The sequence below is a fragment of the Myotis nattereri genome (assembly GCF_964212035.1).
Source record: "Myotis nattereri genome assembly, chromosome: 8".
NCBI lineage: Eukaryota > Metazoa > Chordata > Mammalia > Chiroptera > Vespertilionidae > Myotis > Myotis nattereri.
The window spans coordinates 94,061,752-94,081,944 of NC_138083.1; the positions used below are offsets into that span (position 1 = coordinate 94,061,752).

The 20,193-nt window shown below is 51.7% G+C and overlaps 1 protein-coding gene across 3 annotated transcripts in view; it reads right to left on the reverse strand.

The window, feature by feature from the left end:
• The window catches only part of OSBPL1A (oxysterol binding protein like 1A), a 108,742-nt gene extending 91,622 nt beyond the window's left edge, over positions 1-17,120 (reverse strand). The window contains exons 1-2 of one of the 3 annotated variants that reach the window (XM_081096682.1): positions 16,923-17,120; positions 10,824-10,946 (exon numbers count right to left, since the gene is read on the reverse strand). In XM_081096682.1, coding sequence (XP_080952808.1) covers positions 10,824-10,944 — 121 coding nt within the window. In that variant the 5' untranslated portion in view covers positions 10,945-10,946; positions 16,923-17,120. Of the gene's footprint in view, positions 1-10,823; positions 10,947-16,918 lie in introns of all 3 variants that reach the window. The other 2 variants (XM_081096687.1, XM_081096689.1) reach the window with 2 other exon arrangements.
• Between the last annotated feature and the right edge of the window lie 3,073 nt (positions 17,121-20,193).

The following is a 20,193-nucleotide window of genomic DNA, read 5'->3' on the forward strand; positions in this document are numbered from 1 at the left end:
GAGGAACCAAGTGAGTGTTGCAAAAACAGAGACTAAGTCAATTTAGCAGAGAAAGGGAGGCACAGTGCTGGGAGCTCAGACAGCACCAAGCTCCCCAGAACCCCCACCAGCCCCCAAACCCAGCTCCCCCTCCCCCAGAGGGTCCACCGGGTCCCTCGCAGGAGCTGGCGTTTCAGTGCCCGGCTGGGCTCCTGGAGTCTAGGCTCTGAGCCAACCTCACCCCCTCTGTGCACCCAGCACAGGCCCCAGCACGCCCCAAGGGACTGCCACGCAACCGCCCTGGAACTGTCTGCCATTCACCCCACGGCCCACATGGTAGCCGTTAGAGCCACAGGCACAGACCACATGCTGCAGCCTGTACCATGAGCACGTCTTCCCCTCGTTCTCACCTGAAGCCCAGCGGCACCACCAGCGACGTTCCTTTACCCCAGGCCGAGCCTCCCCATTGGCTCACCCCCTGGTCCCCAGTTCACCTCCCACCACAGCATTAAAACTGTCCTCAATGTGAATGAGGAGGAACCAAGATGGCGGCATAGGTACACACCTGTACTTGCTGCCTCGCACAACCACATCAAAAATACAACTAAAAGACAAAAGGGATATCACCCAGAACCACGGGAAGGCTGGCAGAGTGGAAATCCTACAACTAGAAGGAAAGAGAAAAGCGCATTGCAACGGGTAGGAGGTGCAGAGGTGAGCAAGTGCAGAGGTGCAGAGGTATGGAGGCGCACGCGGAAACGGGCTGGCAACTGGGTATGCTGCTGTCTTTTTCAATCAGGAGGGAGATACAAGCTCCCAATTGCTCTGAACTCCAGTTCCAGGCGAGACTCTGGGGACCCAGACTCATACAGAGAGAAACTGGACTGTCTGGCATCGGGCCAGAACCAGAACACGAGGGCGGCTTTCTCGCAGAGGTGCTTGCAGTGATTGATCATTGTTCCTGCACAGGGGCCGCGGGACACAGAGACCCGGGGACCACTCTGAGGCAGAGCAGACTGGCAGCCATTGCAGTTTGCTCCGCCCTGATGATTCCCTAAGACCCCGCCCCACCCAATTTACAACCCACCCAAGCTGTGTGTAGAGGCTTTTGCATATGAATGGCCTGTTCTTTTGCAATCTAAAACCTAACAAACTGCAGCTGGGTCAAAGAGCACCAAAGCCTCCAAAAGAAGGCCTAGACCAGCTGTGGGCAAACTACGGCCCGCGGGCCGGATCCGGCCCATTTGAAATAAATAAAACTAAAAAAAAAAAGACCGTACCCTTTTATGTAATGATGTTTCCTTTGAATTTATATTAGTTCACACAAACACTCCATCCATGCTTTTGTTCCGGCCTCCGGTCCAGTTTAAGAACCCATTGTGGCCCTCGAGTCAAAAAGTTTGCCCACCCCTGGCCTAGACAGTAGCCTGCATTGCTTCACAGCTGGGCCTCATCTGGGCACTTCCAAACCCCAAACTAAGAGGAGGAATCTGCAGATCTCTCTGTAGCTCCTGCTGGGTGGCCTCAGGCAGTGGCTGACTTTGCACCTCCTTGGAGATCCAAGAGCCAGTCTACCCAGTGGTCAGAGTGAGACCATCCAGATTACAACTCTTCACATCCCTAAGAGACACACACAGGGGGCAGACTCAGTGAGCACCAAAGCCCCATTGAAGCAAGTCCTGCTCCATAAGGGTGTCTCCTGCACAGCAGCTCTCCCACTGTAGTCACAACTGGTCCTCACAGCCAATTGGCCTGGAGGTCAGTCAATTCCTCCCACTGACACCAAAAGCAATTAAGACTTAACTACAACAAGACTGTGCACACAGCCCACAAAGGGGTGCACCACGAGTGTCCACCTCAGGTAATTAGGCTGAGCCACTGAGCTCTATAGGACACCTAGCACACAAAGCCACTCTATCAACATAGGGAAGCAGCCAAAATGCGGAGACAAAGAAACAGGTCACAAACGAAAGAAATGGAGGAAAGCAAACTACTGGATATAGAGTTCAAAACCACGGTTATACAGTTACTCAAGAATCTTCTAGAAACCTCCGAGAAATTTAGTGAGACCCTCAAGGATATGAAAAAGGACCATTTAGAAATTAAGCATACACTGACTAAAATAAAGAATAACATACAGAGATCCAACAGAAGACTAGAGGATCCCAAGAATCAAGTCAAAGTTTTGAAATACGAAACGCAAAAAACACCCATCCCAAAAAGCAAAAAGAAAAAAGAATCCAAAATATGAAGACAGTGTAAGGAGCCTTTGGGACAACTTCAAGCGTACCAACATCCAAATTATAGGGGTGCCAGAAGAAGAGAGAGAGCAAGATATTGAAAACCTATTTGAAGAAATAATGACAGAAAACTTCTCCTACCTGGTGAAAGAAATAGACTTACAAGTCCAGGAAGCACAGAGAACCCCAAACAAGAGGAATCCAAAGAGGACCACACCAAGACACATCATAATTAAAATGCCAAGAGCAAAAGACAAAGAGAGAATCTTAAAAGCAGCAAGAGAAAGAAAGTCAGTTACCTACAAGGGAGTACCCATATGACTGTCAGCTGATTTCTCAACAGAAACTTTGCAGGCCAGAAGGGAGTGGCAAGAAATATTCAAAGTGATGAATACCAAGAACTTACAACCAAGACTACTTTATCCAGCAAAGCTATCATTCAGAATTGAAGGTCAGATAAAGAGCTTCAGAGATAAGAAAAAGCTAAGGGAGTTCATCAACACCAAACCAGTATTATATGAAATGCTGAAAGGTATCCTTTAAGAAGAGGAAGAAGAAGAAAAAGGTAAAGATACAAATTATGAACAGCAAATACATATCTATCAACAAGTGAATCTAAAAATCAAGTGAATAAAAAATCTGATGAACAGAGTAAACTGGTGAATATAATAGAACCAGGAGCATGGAAAGGGAGTGGACTGACAATTCTCAGGGGAAAAGGGGGTGGGGGGGTGAGGGAAGAGACTGGACAAAAATCGTGCACCTATAGACAAGGACAGTCGGGGGAGGGGTGGTAAAGGATAGGGTGGGGTGGGAACCGGGTGGAAGGGAGCTATGGGGGAAAAAAGAGGAACTGTAATAATCTGAACAATAAATATTTATTTAAAAAAATAAAAAACTGTCCTCAACATGTATCAATAAATGCTGTCCCCAAGCCCCAGGGCCACTGCACAGCGAGAATGGTCGGGGATCAGACCGCACCACAGCCCGGTGCCTTAGGGGCTCCCTCACTGCCCACGCACTTCCCGGGGTGCTCTGGGGGCGCCACCTTCTCCGGTGAATCCTTCGTTATTGGCATATCCAATAGCCACACCCCTAACCGTCCCACCACTGTTCAGATGCTGTTGACTTTGAAATTGATATTTGCATTTCCAACTCTCTTCTAGACACCTCCATTCTGATGGTATAAAATACCCCACGCTGAGAAGGTGCAGAGCCGGACCTGTCGTCACGCACACATACACACACGCACATGCACACACGCACATGCACACACGCACATACACACACGCACATACTACCTCGTCCCCTCCACAGCTGCTTCCACAACGAATTGCCCCATTATCCACCTCACTTCTCAAGTCAGTAATGAGAATCCTCTTGCCTGCGTTCTGCCTTTCACCATTCCCACTTCTCCTACTGCCACATCCCCCAGAACAGGTCTCCCACACCTCATTCCCAAAGAGATTTTGGATGAAGAAATCAAGCTTCCCAGAATCCTAAATTCTCTTAAACTCACTCCAAACATTCTTTATACTCTTTACTACTTATCATGGATATTCAAAGAGTTTTGTTCAAGAAAAAGAAATATCGAATTTAGAAATATTTACAAAGAACAATACCCCAAATAGAATATGAAAACACTAATAATAACGGTGTTACAGGCAAAAGTCACAAAGACAATGTCATGGGGACAGAAAGGAGACAGTGTCATGGGGGACAGAAAGGAGACAGTGTCATGGGGGACAGAAAGGAGACAGTGTCATGGGGACAGAAAGGAGACAGTGTGATGGGGACAGAAAGGAGACAGTGTCATGGGGGACAGAAAGGAGACAGTGTCATGGGGACAGAAAGGAGACAGTGTCATGGGGACAGAAAGGAGACAGTGTCATGGGGACAGAAAGGAGACAGTGTCATGGGGACAGAAAGGAGACAGTGTCATGGGGTCAGAAAGGAGACAGTGTCATGGGGGACAGAAAGGAGACAGTGTCATGGGGACAGAAAGGAGACAGTGTCATGGGGACAGAAAGGAGACAGTGTCATGGGGGACAGAAAGGAGACAGTGTCATGGGGACAGTCATGGAGACAGTGTCATGAGGACAGAAAGGAGACAGTGTCATGGGGGACAGTCAAGGAGACAGTGTCATGGGGGACAGAAAGGAGACAGTGTCATGGGGACAGTCATGGAGACAGTGTCATGAGGACAGAAAGGAGACAGTGTCATGGGGGACAGTCAAGGAGACAGTGTCATGGGGGACAGAAAGGAGACAGTGTCATGGGGGACAGAAAGGAGACAGTGTCATGGGGACAGAAAGGAGACAGTGTCATGAGGACAGAAAGGAGACAGTGTCATGGGGACAGAAAGGAGACAGTGTCATGGGGGACAGAAAGGAGACAGTGTCATGGGGACAGAAAGGAGACAGTGTCATGAGGACAGAAAGGAGACAGTGTCATGGGGACAGAAAGGAGACAGTGTCATGGGGACAGAAAGGAGACAGTGTCATGGGGACAGAAAGGAGACAGTGTCATGGGGGACAGAAAGGAGACAGTGTCATGAGGACAGAAAGGAGACAGTGTCATGAGGACAGAAAGGAGACAGTGTCATGGGGGACAGAAAGGAGACAGTGTCATGGGGACAGAAAGGAGACAGTGTCATGGGGACAGAAAGGAGACAGTGTCATGGGGGACAGAAAGGAGACAGTGTCATGGGGACAGAAAGGAGACAGTGTCATGGGGGACAGAAAGGAGACAGTGTCATGGGGGACAGAAAGGAGACAATGTCATGGGGACAGTCAAGGAGACAGTGTCATGGGGGACAGAAAGGAGACAGTGTCATGGGGACAGAAAGGAGACAGTGTGATGGGGACAGAAAGGAGACAGTGTCATGGGGACAGAAAGGAGACAGTGTCATGGGGGACAGAAAGGAGACAGTGTCATGGGGGACAGTCATGGAGACAGTGTCATGGGGACAGAAAGTAGACAGTGTCATGGGGGACAGTCATGGAGACAGTGTCATGGGGACAGAAAGGAGACAGTGTCATGGGGGACAGAAAGGAGACAGTGTCATGGGGACAGAAAGGAGACAGTGTCATGGGGGACAGAAAGGAGACAGTGTCATGGGGGACAGAAAGGAGACAGTGTCATGGGGTCAGAAAGGAGACAGTGTCATGGGGGACAGAAAGGAGACAGTGTGATGGGGACAGAAAGGAGACAGTGTGATGGGGACAGAAAGGAGACAGTGTCATGGGGACAGAAAGGAGACAGTGTCATGGGGGACAGAAAGGAGACAGTGTCATGGGGACAGAAAGGAGACAGTGTCATGGGGACAGAAAGGAGACAGTGTCATGGGGTCAGAAAGGAGACAGTGTCATGGGGGACAGAAAGGAGACAGTGTGATGGGGACAGAAAGGAGACAGTGTGATGGGGACAGAAAGGAGACAGTGTCATGGGGACAGAAAGGAGACAGTGTCATGGGGGACAGAAAGGAGACAGTGTCATGGGGACAGAAAGGAGACAGTGTCATGGGGACAGAAAGGAGACAGTGTCATGGGGGACAGTCATGGAGACAGTGTCATGGGGGACAGAAAGGAGACAGTGTCATGGGGGACAGAATGGAGACAGTGTCATGGGGACAGAAAGGAGACAGTGTCATGGGGGACAGAAAGGAGACAGTGTCATGGGGACAGAAAGGAGACAGTGTCATGGGGACAGAAAGGAGACAGTGTCATGGGGGACAGAATGGAGACAGTGTCATGGGGACAGAAAGGAGACAGTGTCATGGGGACAGAAAGGAGACAATGTCATGGGGACAGTCAAGGAGACAGTGTCATGGGGGACAGTCAAGGAGACAGTGTCATGGGGGACAGAAAGGAGACAGTGTCATGGGGACAGTCAAGGAGACAGTGTCATGGGGGACAGAAAGGAGACAGTGTCATGGGGACAGTCAAGGAGACAGTGTCATGGGGGACAGAAAGGAGACAATGTCATGGGGACAGTCAAGGAGACAGTGTCATGGGGGACAGTCAAGGAGACAGTGTCATGGGGACAGAAAGGAGACAGTGTCATGGGGACAGAAAGGAGACAGTGTCATGGGGACAGAAAGGAGACAGTGTCATGGGGACAGAAAGGAGACAGTGTCATGGGGGACAGTCATGGAGACAGTATCATGAGGACAGAAAGGAGACAGTGTCATGGGGACAGTCATGGAGACAGTGTCATGGGGGACAGAAAGGAGACAGTGTCATGGGGACAGAAAGGAGACAGTGTCATGGGGACAGAAAGGAGACAGTGTCATGGGGGACAGTCATGGAGACAGTATCATGAGGACAGAAAGGAGACAGTGTCATGGGGACAGAAAGGAGACAGTGTGATGGGGACAGAAAGGAGACAGTGTCATGAGGACAGAAAGGAGACAGTGTCATGGGGACAGAAAGGAGACAGTGTGATGGGGACAGAAAGGAGACAGTGTGATGGGGACAGAAAGGAGACAGTGTGATGGGGACAGAAAGGAGACAGTGTGATGGGGACAGAAAGGAGACAGTGTCATGGGGGACAGTCAAGGAGACAGTGTCATGGGGACAAACAGCTTCCCATCAGACCTGAGCAGAGAGGACAGCTGTGGGCAGAACTAGGTGCCGACAGTGGGGTGTAAGTTCTTATTCTGCTTCTAAACGTCTTCCTGGAAACAACTCATGCATGTAAAGTGTGCTACGCCGATAAGCATATTCATTTTTACTTCATTTGCAAGAATCTCTCACCATGAGCAACAGGCGCAATCATGGACGCGCTCTCGTACCCTGGCACCAGCTACCAGCAAAGCTGACGAAGGAGGCATCGCGTTTCCAGCCTGAAGAGCTGACCCAGACCCTCAACTGCACCGAGTGCTTCCTTCTCTCGCTCTCGACTGGGCCTCCTGTGCTGATTGTGTCAACGAATATGAACGCGGAGGCACTTTAAGACGGGTCGGAGCTGCATCCCAGAGGCACTGCCTTGCACATCTCAGCCTTTAGATGATTCTCCTGTCCTTACCACTGTCTACTGTCGACCTGTTTAAGAAAGACACTGCACAGGGGAGGGCACAAGCATGACCCTACAAACCTGTGTCCCGCCGGCCCCGTGGTGCAGGCCTGGGGGGGCAGGATAGAGGGGGTAGGGGGGAGGGTGGGGCAGGCCTGGGGGTGCAGGATGGAGGTGGGAGGGGCTGCAGGCCTGGGGGGGAAGAATGGAGGGGGGAGGGGGGCAGGCACAGGGGAGGGCAGGATGGAGGGGGGTGGGGGTGCAGGCCTGGGGGGGCAGAATGGAGGAGGGAGGGGGTGCAGGCCTAGGGGGGCACAATGGAGGGGGGAGGGGGGTGCAGGCCTCGGGGGGGGGAGCAGGATGGAGGGGGTAAAAGGGGGAAATGGGGGACATCTGTAATACTGTCAACAATAAAAATACAAATTAAAAAATAAAATAAAAGCCATTAAGACACTGACCACCTTTACGAGAGGGCGGCTCCAGGGACAGGACACGTGGGTCATGGGGGGTTGGCTGCATGACTCCCTGGGGTGTCAGTTTAGCCCCGAGACCCAGGCTCGTGGAGCCGCCCGTGTGCGTGTGATAATCCTGGCGCTTTCCCTCACCCGTGAGCGCGGGCGCTGGGTCCCTGGCCTTCAGAGGCGCATGTCAGTGCCTTCGCAGCTCAGCCGCCCGGCTCGATTCCCATCGCGTCTTTTTCTCAGCCCCAGGCTCTCAGGGGGTTTGTCCTGAACGAGCCCTCGCCCTCCGAGGCCCCTTCCTGGGAACTCCAGCCGGAACGTGGACCACACACTGGCTCCTCCTGTCTTTGTAATGAATGTGTATGGACAGGCTTGGCCAGAACGACGTAAATAATGCAGCCCTCCCGGAAAACCCGTCCCCTTTAGAAGAGAGAATTCCGAATTGCAGGGTCAGTGGGACACGTTATTGACTGATCGGCAGGAACTTCTAAAAGACAAACGAGCCGAAACCGGTTTGGCTCAGTGGATAGAGCGTCGGCCTGCGGACTGAAAGGTCCCGGGTTCGATTCCGGTCAAGGGCATGTACCTGGGTTGCGGGCACTTCCCCAGTGGGGATGTGCAGGAGGCAGCTGATCGATGTTTCTCTCTCATCGATGTTTCTAACTTTCTATCTCTCTCCCTTCCTCTCTGTAAAAAATCAATAAAATATATTAAAAAAATAATAATAAAAGACAAACGAAAGCCAGCTCCGAAGGACGTGCCCCTGAGCAGGTGCAGAACCTGTCTCACTGCTGCCCGGCTGGCGGCTCGGGGATGGATGACCTCCAACACCAAGAGGTGGCCGGTTCGATCCGGTCAGGATTCCCCATCAGGGCACACGCCCCCCAGATCCTGTGGCTCCAGCCCCGGGGAGGGGGGGGGGGCGTGCCTGGGGCGGCCAATCGATGTTTCTCTCTCTCTCTCTCCCTCTCTCCCTCTTGCTCCCTTCCTTTCTCTCTAAAAATCATTTTAAAATTCTTAAAAACAAAAAGGAATTACAATACATTTTACCATTTTCTCCATTTCTCAGGGTTTGGAAAAACAAGTAAGACAGAAATAAAAACAACAAGAAACGCCAGAAAAAGGTGATTCCCACTTAGAAGCGCTGCTCACATCCAGCCCCACCCCCGTCCACTCTGCTGGGTGAAGCGCGTGACTGTCTACGTGAGCCCCTGCCAACTGCCCTTAGGACCGTCTGCCTGACAGGCAGGAGGTGGTGACATTTCTAATCATATTAACATTTCTTCTCCGATTTCCATTTCCAAGTTGAGGACCGCCCACTAACTGGCCTGAGGCGGCCTGGGGGGGGGGGGTGGGCAGTAAGGCAAGGGCCACTGAGGATGACAAATCGGGAGCCTCTGGCCTTCAAAATGGTGACGGCTCAGAACCCGTCCTTCCGGAAGGACCGGGGGTTGGGGATCCTTTCAGCTGCATCGCGGGCTGCACTTGGTGGACGCCCGACCATCGCTTCTTCCTGCTCCTCTGAGGGGAAGGGGGGGGGGTGGCGGGGTGGTTGCCGCTGGAGGCCTGGGAATGGGACGCGGCTAATGAACCGTCCACCTGAACAGAGGACTGTGGGGGACGAAGATGAGTCCCGTGGCTCCCGTCGTAAGCCCAGGGGGCGCGGTAAATGGGGGAACCCTGAGAACAGGCACGCGGCACCCGAGATGCTAGGAAAGGACCCCGGAGCCGCCCGCCAGGGGGCAGGAAGGTCACCCTGTGGCAGGAAGCAGAGGGAGGGCCCAGCTTGGCGGCCACAGCTGCTCTGCCCACGCGTCACTAAATCCCCACACGCCTCGGCAGGTGCAGAGACACGGCAGAGGCTCGGGGGCACAAAGCCAACAAGAGCCAAGGTGCGTCTCCCGCGCCGGCGAGGAGCCGCCTGCGTCCTGTGATAGACTGAGGCCTGCGTTCACTCTGTCCCCAAGCTCTGCTGTAGCGACACCTGTTCAAGGAGCCCCAGGGAGACAGGGTCCCGGAGGAGCCGAAGGCTGTGCGGCACCCAGCCATGCTCACCTTTGCATTCAGCCCTCGGGGGGCTGGGGGCGGGAGGAAGGTGAGAGGCGCCGGAAGGCCCCACATTAACCAGCAAAGCTACTGAGATGGGCGGACCCCAAGGCTAACGTTTAGCCCCCACATGCCCAGGAGAAGGTGCTTGTGGAAATGCCAGAGCCATTTCCGAGGACGAATCCTATGTGTCCGCACACCTGAGCGTGAGACACGTGCAACCTGGCTCACAGGCACTGTGACCTGGCTGCTGCTGACCCTCCAGCCGGACCCTCCCCCTCCTGCCCGCAGGCCGGCCCTGGGCTGCCTCTCACCTCAGGGCCTTGACACCTGCTATTTCTCCGTCACTATCTTCACCTGGTTAAGTCCCACACGCTTTTCTTTTTCAAAATATACTTTCACTGATTTCAGAGAGGAAGGGAGAGGGAGACAGAAACATCAGTGATGAGAGAGAATCACTGACCGGCTGCCTCCTGCACGCCCCCCCCTGGGGATGGAGCCCGCAACCCGGGCATCAGAGGTCGATGCTCAACCACTGAGCCCCACTGGCCAGGCCTACACACTCTGACTATATCATCTTAGAATCACTTCCTCCAAGACACTAATCCTTCGAATTCCAATTCCATGCCTCTCCTTGAAGACCCATGACGCCCTACACGTCCATACTCTGGTGCACCTGTGCGATGCAGACTAGTCTGCCCTATGCCTCCAGGGGACTAGTCCCTGTGACAGGAGGGGGATGCTGACGGCACCTTCTCTGAGGTACCCTGGGCTCTCTGGACAGACGCCAGCCCTGGAGCCTGCTGTTCCATGACACTGTCTTCAGGAAGCACACTCATGGGCTCGGGGTTCAGGGCCCCCTGCAGTTCAGAAGGTCTACGATCCATCACGACTTCAGGGCTGGATCTCAATGTCTCCGCCTACAGGGAACTCGGAGAGACACTTCCACTCTAAGGGGTTCCTTCTAGGGAACCACAAGGAAGCGCATGGCAAGCAAGGTCAGGAGAGAATGCCACATAAACGACAGCGTACGTGAGAGAGGGGCCTCGGAGAAAGTGCAGGAAGTCCGCCCACAGCCCACCTTTGCAGTTAATGTCGGCAACGGCTTCGTTCTTCTCCACGGTTTGCAGCAGCTTCCTCACCTCCTCGGCGTGGCCGTTCCTGGCATGATGGAGGAGCTGCTGCTCCGCCTCTGTAGTCATCGCTACGTTAAAAAACAGCACAGCGGGGGGTTAGTGGGGGGGGGAGACGTGTGCTACTATTTGTAATACTTGAAGCAATAAGACAAAATCTTAAAAAATATAAAACACAGCGGCTCTCGCCTAAGAACGTGAGGCGCTTTAGACAGCACCTGCCGACACAGGGGAAGGGCCCTGGCAGGGGGCTCCGGAGGCTGGGGTGTCGCCCAGGCCGACTCCCAGGCAGGGCACGTCCCTGCTCATGGGGCTGATGAACTGAGGATAATCATTCTTATAATTTTGTTCAAGATATTGCTGATTTTTAAAAACCTTTTTGATTTCCAAATATAAGGAGACATTCGCATTGTTATCCAGGGCTCTTCCACCAGCTGCCAGAGGCTGATAAATTAGTGACGTGCATTTCCCAATGTGCTCCCGGGACGTCGGAGACCACAGCTCACAACCAGGAGACTCCTGTCCATTGAGAAAGCCTCCAGCGTGGCAGGAGGAACCCTGTCACCGGGAGCCTCGCTGTGAGCCGAGCAGACACCAGCCCCACCTGCGTGGAGATCAAACCTCTCAAGGACAAGAAGCACCACATCAAAGACAGGCCGCGCCCCAGCCACCACCAAGTCTGCGTGCCCCCAAATTAGCGCCGGGCTGCACTTGTCTTTACCTGTTTGCCAGCATTAATGATAAGTGTGATACTTGTTCTTTAGGCTTCTCTCAAAGCTATGGATGTAGCCCAACTGCTAAAAATTGCTGAAGGTGTGTAAGATAACTTTTGTGTTATCGATAATACTCTTTATACGGTTTCTCTTTTGAAATTTAAAAGAAATGCTATCGCCAAAAGAAGGAAAGCTGTATATACACACACATACATGTATAGTATATGTGTATATGTATATATATATATATATATATATATATATATTTTTTTTTTAAAGAAGTTAAAAAGAAATAGTTTAACCTAATAAGTTGGTTATTTCTGAGTGAATAAAAAGAGACAAACTAAGAACACTGTATACTTGGAATTTGAATAGAGAAAAAATTAAATGCATTTATAAACAAATACATATATTTTACAAATTAAATCTTAAAAACATTTTTAAAAATCTATAATGTGCTTTGTTAGCACTACATTCCAAAGCAGCTAGCTGCTCAATGGTGTGGGGATTTTCCAATATTATATTCTGTTAACATGAGGAAAATATTAAAAATTAAAGTAATTATGTAAAAACAGCAAGAAAATAAATTTTGCTCTCAATCATATTAGCTCCTAGCAAACAATCAGTAAGTTCTCTAATATAGGAATATATGTATATATGTATACACACACGTATATATAAAACTATGACATTTGTGTTAACAAAAAATAATGCATTTTTGTTTTAGAAATTGCACATTAGTAGACAGACTCATATTTACCACTGATTTCAGAGATGACGGAACTGAAAAGTGCAAAGATAAAGTCGCTTGCTGAGCACTGTATTCCAGTAAAGCCACAACCAGAACCTACACCTTTTAAACAAGGGGTGAAATAACAGCAATGCTATCTACTTCATAAAACTCAAGTCAGCCTCTAAAATTAAATGCGGGGGGCGGGGTGGACTAGAGGGGGTCAACGCGGGGAACAGGGGACATATGTAATATTTTCAACAATGAAGATTTTTCAAAAAATAAAATTAACCGCCACTGATTCTAGGAACTGTTCATGTGTGCGCGTTGAGGAAACCGACTCTGAATTATAAGCTGATCTCATTTTAAGAAGCTTTATTTCCTAACTGAAGTGAGACATTCAAAACACAGCAATCTAAGGACAACCACAGAAGACTGTAAAGTCCATTTTAGGAAACACTCATTCCTTCTTTTAGGAATAAAAAATAGCCCTAACCACTTTTGGCTCAGTGAATAGAGCAGGGGTCCTCAAACTTTTTAAACAGGGGGCCAGTTCACTGTCCCTCAGACCGTTGGAGGGCCGGACTATAGTTTAAAAAAAAAACAAACTATGAACAAATTCCTATGCACACTGCACATATCTTATTTTGAAGTAGAAAAACAAAACGGGAACAAATACAATATTTGTATTTGCATGTGGCCCGCGGGCCGTAGTTTGAGGACCCCTGGAATAGAGCGTCGGCCTGCAGACTCAAGGGTCCCGGGTTCGATTCTGGTCAAGGGCATGTACCTGGGTTGCGGGCACATCCCCAGTGGGGGGTGTGCAGGAGGCAGCTGATCGATGTTTCTCTCATCGGTGTTTCTAACTTTCTATCCCTCTCCCTTCCTCTCGGTAAAAAATCAATAAAATATATTTTTCAAAAAATAAATAAATTGAAAGTCATTTAATTTTTAATTCAGTGAAGCTTTTACTCTCACTTCCTCAAGGAGAGTCGGTGCCCAGACACAGGGCACGGTCTCCCACGGCTGTCCTTTAAGGCTCCACGCGCAGGGTGCCACCACTGCAGCCCCTGTGGACGCTTACATCTGACATCCCCGACCTTCTCCTGTTCAGAATCAGGCCCACCACATGGCCCTGGATGCCGCACAGACATGAGGAAGGGACTGTCCTACTTGCTGAATATTTACCTTTACCTTTATGCAGCTGAAAATTTCAGTGTTTATCAAAACTGGTGAAAATTAAATAAGTGTCATGGCTTTGCTTTATGCAACTCTTTCAACCTTAAATTGCTATGCATTTTATCTGCTTCAACAACCAAGAGCGAACCCTTAGACACACCCCTGATTTGAATTTCAACCTGATTCTGAAAGCTATCAGCTACTGTTTGAAAACAGGCTGGAGCCAGCAGAGGCAGTGCAGAGAAGTCCACTTAGGATATTAGATTAGATAAGTCCAGTTTTAGATACTAAAAATACTAACAAGAAAGCTGAATGTCACCTTTTCATGATAAAATTCCTTAAACTTTAGACAAAACGTATTTAAATGTCTCCCATTTTGATTTCCCATTTAAAGCTGTCTTCCAAACTAATGTCGAATACTGACCAGCTGCACACAAATCCAGAAGTTCCTCTTTAAAGGAAAACTTTAAAGTAAGAACATGTGGTTACTTTCCATCATCATATGATGCAGTGGTTCTCAACCTTCTGGCCCTTTAAATACAGTTCCTCATGTGGTGACCCAACCATAAAATTATTTTCGTGGCTACTTCATAGCTGTCATTTGCTACTGTGATGAATCGTCATGTAAATGTCTGATCTGCAGGAGGGTCTCAGGCGACCCCTGTGAAAGGGCCGTTCGGCCGCCACAGGGGTCGCGACCCGCAGGCTGAGAACCGCTGTGCGGTAGGAAAATGTACAGTTAGGAAGTGCTTTCACTACATAGCAATTTCCTATTTGTCAGCTGACGAATCCAAGAACTCAGACACAGCCAGTGACCTAACATAACCTCTTACAAAAGCCTTAAGACGATCTCTCACACTTGCCCACCTTCCTAGTGGGGGAGGTCAGGTAAGGAAAAATCCAACATTTCTAGGCATCAAGGACCTCCTATAATTATATGGCATTATGATCATCAACATATCCTGTACAGAATTTATAACAGTATCTTTTTTTTATTTCAGGGAGGGAGGGAGAGAGAGAAACATCAATGATGAGAGGGAATCATCAATTGAATGCTTCCTGCACGCTCCCTGCTGGGGATCGAGCCTGCAACCCGGGCATGTGCCCTGGCTAAAAATCTAACCGTGATCTCCCGGGTCATAGGTCGACCTTTAGCCACTGAGCCACCCCAGACGGGTCAACAGTATCTTTTTTGACGCCTCATTAATGAATTCTGGTGAGCTGATATAAGCTGACCTCTTTCTAGAACAGGAAAGAAATTGCTAGTCACCCATCAAGTTCTGGTTACCATCAGGTTGGGCTTGAAAAAAACGGACAAGGTTCCTAACCACTTCAGATGCCTCACACACACTTGCTACCTTAATCTCGCTCCTCCAGGTGTTGTCAGTTAAGCTGCTTTCTGCTGACCACTTTTCTCAGTGAATATATATACTACAGTGGGGCCTTCTCTTACGAGTGTCCTGACTAACGAGTTTTCTGAGATACCAGCGGTCTCTCCGCTGACTTTTTGCATTGAGTTGACAGAGTAATTGGAGTTAACGAGCTCGGTCTCTGAACGAATTAAACTCGTAAGTCAAGGCCCCACTGTATACAAAACTCAGCTTCTATTAATATCTAGAGGTAAGAAATTGGCACAACAGCCCTAGCGGTTTGGCTCAGTGGATAGAGCAACAGCCTGTGGACTGAAGGGTCCCGGGTTCCATTCTGGTCAAGGGCACATGCCCAGGTCGCGGGCTCGATCCCGAGTAGGGGGTTCAGCCGATCCATGATTCCTTCTCATCATTGATGTTTCTATCTCTATCTCTCCCTCTCTCCTCTCTGAAATCAATAAAATATATATATAATTTTTAAATCGCCACAACAAAATTCCAACCTAAAAATCTGCTACAGATGGCGCTGGCAGGTTCTCAGTGGTTAGAGCATCGGTCCTCCGACCAAAGGGTCTCAGGTTCGGTTCCTGGGCAAGGGCACGTCCCTCAGCTGCAGGTTCAATCCCTGGCCCCCGTCAGACAACCAGTCGATGCGTCTCTCCCCCTCTCTTCCACTCTCTCTCTACAAAATAATAAGCAATGGAAAAAACATCCTCACTCCTTGGGTAAGATTTAAAAATCTGCTATAGATGTAGCTCTAAGTAAAATAAGGACGCAAGGAGAAAATGTTAAATGTATTTAGTAGACACTGCACCATGTTATCGCTCTAAAGAACCGGGCTGTACTCTTAGTGTTGGTTCTAAGCAAGTGATCACTTCCCTTCGCCTCAGGCGGGAGAGTGGGGAGCAGTGTTGTGAGAAGCAGCATCTGCCCGCTCCGCCTACAGGTGGAGTCACACCTGCCGCACAGCTGCCTCCGGAGCCCAGGGTTCCGCCGCCACCACGTTCTGGTGAAGAGTCAGCTGATCGCAGGCGCTGGCAAGGCCCGTGCTGAGCTCCCCCCGCTGGGCTCAGGCCAGGCCCCTGCAGCCCGAACCCGTTCACATCAGCTGCCAGCGCTGCGGGGAGCGGCTGCGCGGGGGGCAGGGCCGCGGGGGGCAGGAATGCTGCTGACTGTCCCCCTTCCCCCGGACTGTGGGCTCAGCCCCTCGCTCGGAACCGGGGGGTGAAGAGTGGTTTCGGAACTATCCTGGGACTGCTCTGCCATTAATCCAAGATCTTTACATTTCAGCTGGGGGTCAGAGACTACACCTCCCAACGGGCTGCAAAAAGGAAATGCACGCATCGTGGTCAGGAGGCCATGCTCGCCCGCACAGCACCGCGACCCAGGACCCCCCGCGCTGCTCCGAAGGCAGCGACCGCCCGCCGTGCTAGGGCCGTTTCAGAGAAAACCGGTCAGTTTCCACGCGGGTTGAACTCTCCCCCACGCCCCGGAGCCTGCGCCACGCGTGCACCATCCCAGCAGCGCCCCTCACCGCGCCCACAGCCCAGCTGCGCGGCGAGTCCGCGAGCGAGGAGGTCGGCAGCTGAGAGCTCGTCCAGCAAAACCCAGACCCGGCCACCGCCAGGGCCAGCGCCAGCCTCCCGCCTCGGGGCAGCTGCAGCTCCGGGCTGCTGCCTCCCACGGGCCGCCCCGCACACTGTGGTCACGTGAGCAGCGCGTGACCTCCACCGCGAACCCACCCCCACGGGAATAGGAAGCTCAACACTGCGAAGCGCCCGGCCAAGTCCCGAGAAGCGCGGAGGGCTGGGCAGGGGCGCGGGCGGCGGCGGCAGCGAACGCCAACACCGCGCCGAGTAACAACCAACTTCCTCGCGGCGGAGGCAGCGGCGGCCGCGGGACTGGCCCGGAGGCGGGCATCGCCGCGCCGCGACTCTGACCATCGGCGGGGACGCGGGAGAGCAGCGCGCACCCCGCCAGGCGCGCAGACCTCCCCGGGCACCGGGCACCGGGCAGAGTGCAGCCCGCGCGCGGGAGGCGGCCGCGCAAACTGACCTAGGCGGCCACCCGGCTCCCGGAACCAGGACCGAGACCGCAGGCTTCCCGTCCGCTCGCCCTGCGTCGACGAAGCAGAGGTCACCCGGCGCGCACTCCCCCGGACTCCGGCGCGGGAGCCCTGCGGGGCGCGAGGGGGCAGGACCCGTCCCGCGAGGCGTGGCTCCACCCTCCGCGCCGCCCGCTCCACCGCCGCGCGCGCCCGGGTTCTGGGCGCCGGATCGTGCGGCACGTGACCGTCTCGCGGGCCCAGCGGCGCGCGCTAGGCCCCAGGCCCCGCCCCCGACACCACAGCCCCGCCCCCGGGCCGCTCCAGCCCCGCCCCCGACACCACAGCCCCGCCCCCGGGCCGCTCCAGCCCCGCCCCCGACACCACAGCCCCGCCCCCGGGCCGCTCCAGTCCCGCCTGAAGCCCGGAGTCAGTGCGTCTGCCCAGGCTGAGAGGAGGGGCAACGCCTTCACGCTCCTCCCACCACACCCCGCCCCCGAAAGAAGGGGGACCCTACCCCAAGGACGCGGAGGCGCTGTGGCGGGAGAGGAAGCCCCCGAGCTGAAGCGAATATAAATGCTGAGTTGATGCCCTGGAAATTGGTTATTAAACCAACACGTCACCCCGCTGCCCAGATGTTTTCTGCTCTGGCCGGGCCTTCCCCGCACGTGACGAGGCTGGCCTGGTGCGGTCCGCACCCCACCCCACCCCCGCCCCCGCCCCGCCCAGAGTGAGGGCGCTCCCTCCCGCCCAGCCACCTTCCAGCGCCACCTCCAGATCAGGGCACCGGTCTCGCAGGGAGAGTTTGCAGTCTATGGTGTGCAGGCTCAAGCTCTAGGATAATCACAACTGTTAAAAAACGTGCACAACTAAAAGAGAAAGAAACTTTAAGCATATGGACAGCTTTTCAACCTCTGTGTGTTTTCCAGTGTACTTAATGCACATGTTCTTTTGTAATCAAAATTTAACAAATAGGTATCTTTTTTAAAAATATATTTTTATCGATTTCAGAGAGGAAGGGAGAGGGAGAGGGAGGTAGAAACATCAATGATGAGAGAATCATTGATCAGCTGCCTCCTACACGCCCCCTACTGGGGATGGACCCCACAACCCAGGCATGTGCCCTTGACTGGAATTGAACCCGGGACCCTTCAGCCCGCAGGCCAGCGCTCTGTCCACTGAGCCAAACCAACTAGGGCAACAAATAGATATCATTTTTAAGGGACTAGTTCTATAGTCCATTTAAGTCTAGAAACATATTGAGAACATACAGGCCAGGTGGTCAGTGCATTCCAGGTACTGGGTCACGTGGCAGACCTGCTCGCCTGTGTGGAGAAGGCCAGCAGCCCTGCTGGTGCGTCTCAGCCAGCATCTTCTCCATCAATAAAAAGCAAGGGGGTGTCCAGCACAATCCTTCAGAGCTTATTTTCGCATGATACTGAATTACCTTTATAGCCAAAATGAAAATTGACTATTGAAATAATTTTCCATATGGTCCCACCAAAGCTTTCATTTTCACTGATAACTGACTAAATTCTCTCCCCCCCCCCCTCTCTCTCTCTAGCAAGTTTATTCACTGGAGGTCCATCTCAAGCATGAAATACAGCCAAAAACCATCATTTAAACCATTGGAGAATATATTTGGAACTACTCTACTCCCCTCTTGATTTTTGTAAGTGAAAACAGATCCTGGCCAACAGGAGGATGAAGGTGATAGGAGGTGATCATGATTCCCAAGAAGAGAAGTCCCAAGCCTGACAAAATCACTGTGTGAACAACAATGTAAACGGAGCCCCTTTAGGATGGAGCTGGGCTGCCAGGCCAGGGGAACGCACTGCGCATCTTCCACCTCAACCCGGGGAACATCCAACAGGGCAGATGCCACATCTCCATCCAATTATCTATTGGAATAATAATAATAATATTAATAATAATAATAAAGTACCATAGCCTGGCTGGTTTGGCTCAGTGGATGGAGCGTCAGCCTGTGGACCGAAGGGTCCCAGTTCAATTCTGGTCGGGGGTGCATGCCTGGGTTGCAGGCTCGGTCCAACGTGCAAGAGGCAGCCAATCGATGATTCCCTCTCATCATTGATGTTTCAATCTCTCTCTTCCTCTCCCTTCTTCTCTGAAATCAATAAAAATATATTTAGAAAAAATAAATAAAGTACCATAATCTCAGCCGGCATGACTCAGTGGTTAAGCGTTGACCTATGAACCAGGAGGTCACGGTTCGATTCCTGGTCAGGGCACATGCCCGGGTTGCAGGCTTGATCCTCAGTGTGGGGCATGCAGGAGGCAGCCAATCAGTGATTCTCATCATTGATGTTTCTCTCTCTCTCCCTCTCCCTTCCTCTCTAAAATCAATAAGGATATATTTTAAGAAAATAAAAATAAAATGGGGTAAAATAACCTTTGGACTGGACCTAGGACAACATTGTATTCCAAAGAACTGTTTGCAAACGTACCAGGAAAGCAATCATTCTCACTACTGGACTGAAAATGCAAAGCATTGTTTAGAAGTAGCATCGCTGCTGCTGTCTGACCAGCGGACGTGCCTTCCTCCCACGGATGTCGTTGTCCCCTTCCCTTTCCCGTAAACCCGTTGTGTTGTCTCCTGCCTGAACCGGCGATTCCCGAATAGCGCTTCTCCTTTATCATCTCTCCCTCTGAAGGCCCCTCTGTGTTTAGGCCAACAGCCAAGTGCACTGTTTCCACAGGCATCACCTGCGCGTTCACAGACGTCCCCGCTAGGAATATGTCTCTGCCGTTGTCACCGACAAGAGCAGGTTCTCTGGAGCCCTGCTGCTCAGCGGGACGTCCTGCCACGAGGGAGAGGTCCTACCGCCTTGGCCGTCTGGTAGCGTCGTCACGCCACTCACGTGGCTGCTGAGCTCTTGAAATCTGGCTAAAGACTTGAATTTTTCATTTTATTTCTTGATGTATTTTAAATAGCCACACACGGACAGCAGCCGCCACCCTGGACAGTGCTGTTCTAGAACAAAGCAATTCCTCTGTTTGTCCCCAAGCATGTCCTGCCCTATTTTAAGAAATGTTGGGCAGACATAAAATCTCTGGACACAGTATTTTCCCCAAAGTCTCCTCTGAGCTCCTGAGCAGGCAGCTGCTGTAGCTTTGCAGGCGGAGCGTGTTAAAGTAACTGTCATCCCTGTCTACCAGGACGAGTCGTCACGGAAGTGGAAGCTCTGGGCAGACAGAACGGGCTTGGGAGTAACCAACCTTCGCCTTGCCATTCCCATGCCCGGCTGACCCAGCCGTAAG